Source organism: Phalangium opilio, unplaced genomic scaffold, assembly GCF_054372755.1.
Source record: "Phalangium opilio isolate 3A_F unplaced genomic scaffold, DU_Popi_V2 ptg000060l_1, whole genome shotgun sequence".
NCBI lineage: Eukaryota > Metazoa > Arthropoda > Arachnida > Opiliones > Phalangiidae > Phalangium > Phalangium opilio.
The window spans coordinates 21,591-28,718 of NW_028324177.1; the positions used below are offsets into that span (position 1 = coordinate 21,591).

The window sequence follows — 7,128 nt, forward strand, 5'->3', positions numbered from 1 at the left end:
TTTGAAGGCAAAGTAACCCGATATCATTGCTGGTCTGATTCACAAATCACTTTACATTGGATTCGAGGACAGACGAAAGAATGGAAACCATTTGTTGCTAATCGCATCAAGGAAATCCAAGCAACAACCGATGCAATGTATTGGTCATACTGTTGCAGCCAAGATAACCCAGCCGACATGCCGTCAAGAGGATGCACGATAAACGAGCTGATTGATAACCCAAAATGGTGGCATGGACCTACGTGGTTGTATGGAGCGGAAGAAAAATGGCCAGCGAGTAAATTTCCAACATCAAGCCCCACCATCGAGACTGTCATTGACGAGAGAAGAGTTGCTGTTCTGAGTTGCGTTGTCGATACTCGATTTACACAAGTATCAATCCGCCAGCCGGGTATTTCGAACTACCGCCTGGATCCTTCGCTTCCGAAGAAATATCAAGGTTTCCCCAGATGAAAGAATCTATGGCCCATTGAGCTCCGAGGAAATCAAGCAAGCTAGAGACAGATGGATGCGAGACGTCCAGACAGCTACCTTCACCATTGAGATCGATTGCTTGGAGAAAAACCAGCCCATTCCTAGTTCATTAAGAATAGCCCAATTCTTACCGTTCATGGACAACAATCTTCTCCAAGTCGGTGGCCGTTTACAAAACTCTGATCTACAGTTCGCAGAAAAACATCCACTCATTCTTCCGTCGAAACATCGCTTGACTGAGCTACTTGTCAGAGAAGCTCATGAGAAGGTTATGCATGGCGGTTTCAATAGCACTATGACCGAACTTCGTGAGACCTACTGGATCCTACAAGGCCGTCAACTCGTCAAGAATGTAGTCCAAAAATGCTACATTTGCCGAAGGTATGCCATCAAAGGCGGAAATCAAGTTTTTGCGCCCTTACCGAGAGACCGAGTCACAGAGGCAGCACCATTTACGATCACAGGGGTGGACTTCGCCGGACCGCTCTATGTCAGAAATCCTGGAACTAATCTACACTCCAAAGTCTACATAGCACTCTATACGTGTGCTGTCACTCGAGCCTTACACTTGGAAATAGTCACGGATATGAGTTCGGAGAAATTCCTCCTTTCCTTCAGACGATTCACTGCCAGACGAGGGTTATGCCACACCCTGTACTCGGACAACGCGAAAGCATTTAAACGAACTGAGAAGGACCTTGCTGATATGTTCATGGCTATTCAAAACAATGCTACTCAAGAGTTCCTGAGTCACAAAGGAATCAAATGGAAGTCTATAGTCCCAAAGGCCGCCTGGTGGGGCGGATTTTGGGAGCGCCTTGTTCGATCTGGGAAGACATGCCTCAAAAAAACCCTTGGCCGAACATCATTGACTCTGGAAGAATTAATCACCGTCATGACCGAAATTGAAGCTGTATTGAATTCAAGACCCCTAACTCATACGTTCACTGATGGAAGGGAGCCTCTTCCTTTAACACCGGCGCACCTCCTTATTGGTCAACGCCTGACTTCCTTGCCAGATCAAGACTTTAGTAATGAAAACCAGTTCACCACCACACGAGAACAATTAATTAAACGAGTCAAGTATCGTCAGATGGTAGTCAATAAGTTTTGGAAAAGATGGAGGTGTAACTATCTAATGGAACTACGTACTGCCCATTCCAACGTAACAGTCAAGGGTCTACCCGAGTTCAAGATAGATGACGTCGTCCTCATCGAAGATCAACATCTGCCACGCCAAATCTGGAAAATGGGCCGCATTATCGAAACCTACATCGGCCGAGATGGGAAGGTGCGATCGTGCTCCGTGCGACTTCCCAGTGGAACCATACTGAAACGAGCTATTCAAATGCTGTACAATCTCGAGTTATCAAGGGATGACGGAGTCATCGGGGCGGAGGATGTCGCAAGCTGAAGTTCTCAAAAAAGCTATTATCAAAAAATTGTATTTTTTACTGCCGATCTATGTATTCTCTGACGTATTTCTTTAGACTAGTTATTTTTTAGTGATTGTATAAAAAGCAAGGGATTATCAATTAGAAAGCAGTGTTCCTTCAATATCTCAATCGAAACAGTTGTTAGTTTGTAATGTTGTTTTTAATCTTAAATTCTTGACGCCAACTATTTAATAAAGTATGAAGTTCTAAGTTACACTTGAGTCGTTGATTTAACGTAGACGCGACAACGTCTTAACAATACTGCGTAAAATTCTATAATAATGTAACATCACTCTGGTTGTGCACTTTATATATGAGCTGTAAAAAATGTATGTATATTTTTTAAAACGGCGTTTGTCGCTAAAACCAAGGAGTCGCATATAAATGGTTCAGTAGTATAAAAAGGCTAATTCAGTAAATTTATAAATGCTCCTTGCGTTAAAAATCATGTAAAGGACACAAGTGCTTTTTTTACGTGGAGAGCTTTCATGGACTGGTAATATAAAGTGCGGTCGAAAAGCATTAAAATAAAGTTTGATTTCCTAAAATATTACTCCATGGTGGCAAAAAACTATAGCTGTCAAAGGAATTAGAATGTCATTATACTGAATAAATAGGCCAAAAATGACGTCAAAGACTTATTTTTTGGGAAAGAATTGGGGAAAACATGTTTCCGCTTATTGGCCATAGGTCTATTTTTTAACAATTGGATCATTTTGTTCATAAAACCAGGTTCGGAACTGAGGTTGAGTTACTAATAACGTCATTATAACGGAAATATGATTCGTTCCCCATTTCTTTCCCGAAAAATAGAACTTTGACGTAATTTTTGGCCTTTTGACGCTTCTCGGTCTAAAGAAACAACTCCAAAGTGAATGACTCATTACAACCTTTGCCCTAAAGATAAAAAACCATTATTTTAGTGCGGGTAAAGACCATTTTTTCTTCTGTCTTCGCCGTGAGGTTCATTGTTGCTTCGCGTATTCACTCTGATAAAACGTTAGTCACTTTAATTGAAAACTACCAGTCCTTTGTCACAAAATCTCAGAATTGGAATATTCCAACGTTACAAGTAATGTTCTTATGTATATTTTTTATTTAATTAATGTATATTGAGCATCAATATAAAACGCTAAAGTGTTAAACTCGGTTATGGGTAATGTAAATGGTTAAGTTAAACGTTTTATTGACAAGACCGAAGGGACCGTCCATTAGGGACGTCACACCAGAATGTCTAACTCTCTCCCCATTCCCATTATCACTCTTAGTATGAATTTCAGACCTCAATCCTAAAAATTACGTTTCGGTTCATTAACGTACTATCCCGAAGCACTATCCTTTGTCTTTAGAGATTATATTTTAAATTGATTTAATGCAAATGTTATTATAAAATTTGGGGCTTCACCTACTCGTAGGGGGGATTCCCTAATATTTCGATACAAACAATGTAATCGATGACCAAATATAATCCTTGCGGATGATTAGGCTTTGCAAACACTTGTGAATATAAGGAAATTTAAATTACGCGTAGAATTACTCGTTCATCCCCATTTGTGACGGATCGACAGAAATTCAAACCTTTCCCCAGAGTCTGCCGTACTTTGATGCCGTTCCCCAATACTTTTAAAATCCAGATAATGGGACTGTTTGAGCCAAAGGAACAACGACGATCTTCCTCATAGCGGGTGGGTAAAAAGGAGAGAGAGTTGGATAGCCCCTAAAAAGTACCTAAAAAAGAGGGTGAAAATGAAAATCTAGTTTTGTTTTATCGATTCTTCTACTAATTACAAGACCTGCTCGCTATGTGGCAATCGTGGCTGGAGATATAGAGCGTGCTACGGTAATTTTGTTAATAAAAAGCCAGGGCGTTACGCAATTGGTCGAAGGTGCAATTTTCTAATTAACTATGAAATCTCAAAGTAATTTGAATTGTCAAATCATTCGTATGTGTTTCGTGGATGTTTCACTATGCAGATTGGTCTTATAATTCGTACAAGAATCAATTAAAAATAACTTGATTTTCCTTTTCACCCTACCCCACCCTCCACCGTAACGTTTTGGTGTTTTAAATTCCTGAAAACATTAAAAATACCCACAATTTTCTTCATTTAAATATTTTAAATTTATAAGAGTTTTAGATGGATAGCGGAAAGGCTTCGTTTTCCGCTAAGTACAATCCATGGAATATTGTACAGCGATTAGCTGGTGATTTTGCTAGTGGTTGGCCACTAAATATTTCGAGGCTTTTTTTTAAGAAAAGTATAATTTATCCACTACAATTAACCATGATTGGTGGCTTCGGCTATTTAAATGGCATTCCGGCCCAAATTTTGGTTGATGCGTTATCGCATAACAAAGTAGACCACATTTACGAAAACCCATTGAAAACGGTAACACTTTTATACAATTTGTGGGATACATGCACGGACATAAAAATGTCGATTGGCAGCTATTCCGTAGCGAGAAGAGCTTATTGCTATTTGGATGGAAGCAGGTAATTAGTATTATATTTTCAAGTATTGTGCTAAATTAAAAATGCTTTTCAAATTAATTAGAATTCCACAAGATGTTTTGGATCAAAAAGGAAATTTATTAGGAATTTTTGTAGAAGACAATTGGTATTTATGAAAAAAATATCTTACTTTTACCTTCGTATAACATAAGTTATTAAGATATGTTCCATAAGTTTATCACTGGTTACAAACTGGAGCTTGTCATGAAATGACATAGGTCATAGATTTTCGTAAAGTGACGCCTGGTTCTGGCGCTGTCAAAGGCTTAGTACAGGCTAAATAGGAAGATGGATTGCAAAATTAACCGAGTGTAGTCAATTCTCGCTTGTCGTTCTCGAACTTGCTCGAGCTGTGCGTCTCTAGCATTACGAAGTATAGGTAGTGTCATACTTATGGAAAATACCTTATCTTATTATATAATTACTTATATGGTAATGTGTGCGATAATCATTTTAAACAAATTGTAATAATCATGGTTGCCCGTTTCTATACCACTTGAGCTCGTAGCACACAAATCGGTCTCTACGGATTTTCTAAGCATGGAATATATGGTATAAAATACAAAATTGAGCTAAAAAAATTGTGATTTATTTTATTATCTTAATTATACGTAGGTTATAGTCCCTCTGATTGCCAGTTTGATATCAATCAGTAAAATCAGGAGTTCATAATAACCCTCCTTCGGGGGGAGTATGAAACTGGCCATAGAGCTAATAGTATAAATCGCGAAGAACAAGATTCTTTCGTTGCGCATAGAAAGGATTAGCCTGTTTATGGACATACAACTTTACAGTCTATCGTAGTGGTGTCTATGTTCCTTGGTTTTCGTTCCAAATCTTCCGTTGGCTGGGATCTTCGTCGAAAAGAAAAATGGCGATATGGTGAAAGTAGAAACACGTTGCAATTCTTATATTAAAGATACTGGGAATAAATTTGTCCAAACCGTTTTAATTTAACCACGGAATTCTCACTCACACATATCACAACAAAACATCATTGAAGATCGTTTAAATGTTTTATAGAAAACTAGAAACGCTATTAAAAGAAAACTTCTTAGCCAAGGCTTAATTTACACCGTTCCGACAGAAGCAGACGTGAGCCCTTTTCGCTCCCAAAATCACAAGATAAAAATAGTGCTAAACCGGAATATGGGAAATTAATGCGCGTGGGCGCTAAAAAATGGGGTAACTACTTCTTTGGGAGTTAAGCGGTGTATGAACCAGCTGAACTTTACGGCGAAACTTTGTTGTTACGGGCTTTTTAACCAGTTTCGTACTTCGGGTTATTATGAACTCCTGATAGAACTAATATTTTATATCATCTTATAGATCATAGTTACTGTTTCTCTGGTCAGGTATCATTGACTGATATTATCCAAGACCATAGAAATGGACTTTTCCATCTTCGTGCGAGCTTAGAAAGTATGGAGAAGTTACAGAAAACCTGGCAAGATTTGTCTACAGAGAATTTAAACTTGAAAGAGGAGTTGCAACGTCTTAAAGAGGAAGTGAAAGAAACTAACCTTTTGAAAACAGAAATTGCTGTGTTAAAAGAAATGAATACTTCTATAAAGATGGGAAACTTAAAACACAGAAGTAAAATTAACATCTTGGAAAAGTCGTGTAAGGATTCAAGCCGGTTTTCTCTTAAACATGTGTCTCATTCATCGGCAATGATAAAATTTTACACTGGCTGTGATGATTTAGAAGGATTCAATGACCTTTACGAGTTTTTTAAGCCAGATTTGGAAAATCTGACACTCTATAATGGTTAAAGAGGATATAAATGCAAACTAGGATGGAATAATTTTAACCTCAAAGGCCTGCCAATGATGTTAGCTTTCAAAGAGCAGTTATTTTTGGTTCTTTGCCGTCTAAAAGTAGGCCTTTAGAAGAATGCAAAGCATATAATTTTCAAATTTCGCTAAAAACAGTCCATAATCTGCGTACTACTTGGATCGACTTACTAGACCGTAGGTTATCGAATCTAAAATCTTCGTTAACATATTAATAAAATTTTGAGGCTGTAATCCTGGCTTTCTGTTTACCTTTCCATAAGAGGCAATTTAATTGCTCTCGATTATCACTTTCTAATACTATGGTTGTATTCAAAACATGTTTCATAGTGTCGGGTGCTAGTGACATGGCTCTCTCTAGAATTGGTTTGACACTTCGGTCTATTTCAAGCAACCTCAGAGAAAATGGGGTCTGCACGACTAAGTGCTCTTGAGTAGGGTGAAAATTGTGATCTGTAGCTGGTGCGCTTTCATTCCTTGCCAATAAACGAATAGCTGGAGCAAAATTGTATTCTTGTTGAATTTTACGCAACATCGAGCGCTTTTTGCCAGTTTCTAATTTCTCGACAGTTTTTAATCCTCTCCTGCATAATATTTACATCATTGTCATTTCCTTGATTATCTAATCAGTTGAACTCTTGTTGTTTCTTGCATCTTTCCCAAAGCACGTCACTACTCTTTCCTGGGGTGTGACGTATGAAATCGAGCTTATTAAAACTTCTTTTAAGCAAGACTTTATGATCACTTGGGGCACTCCATGTTCTAGACTTATGCGTGCAGGCTTGATCATCCAAAAGGAATAGTTTACCCTCAAGTTAACAGTTCAAAATAAACCATAAAACTGCACCAACGTGTTCACACGCTCCTTCTTCCCCAGCTTTACAGCCATACCAAGCTGATTTTTCTAGTC

General features: G+C 38.3%; 1 protein-coding gene across 1 annotated transcript; it reads left to right on the forward strand.

Annotated features, from left to right (window-relative positions):
• The first annotated feature begins 508 nt into the window (after positions 1-508).
• LOC149665682 (uncharacterized) lies at positions 509-1,888 on the forward strand. The gene has a single exon (XM_089841468.1). The coding sequence runs from the start codon at positions 509-511 to the stop codon at positions 1,886-1,888; it is 1,380 nt and encodes a 459-aa protein (XP_089697594.1).
• Positions 1,889-7,128: the final 5,240 nt, after the last annotated feature.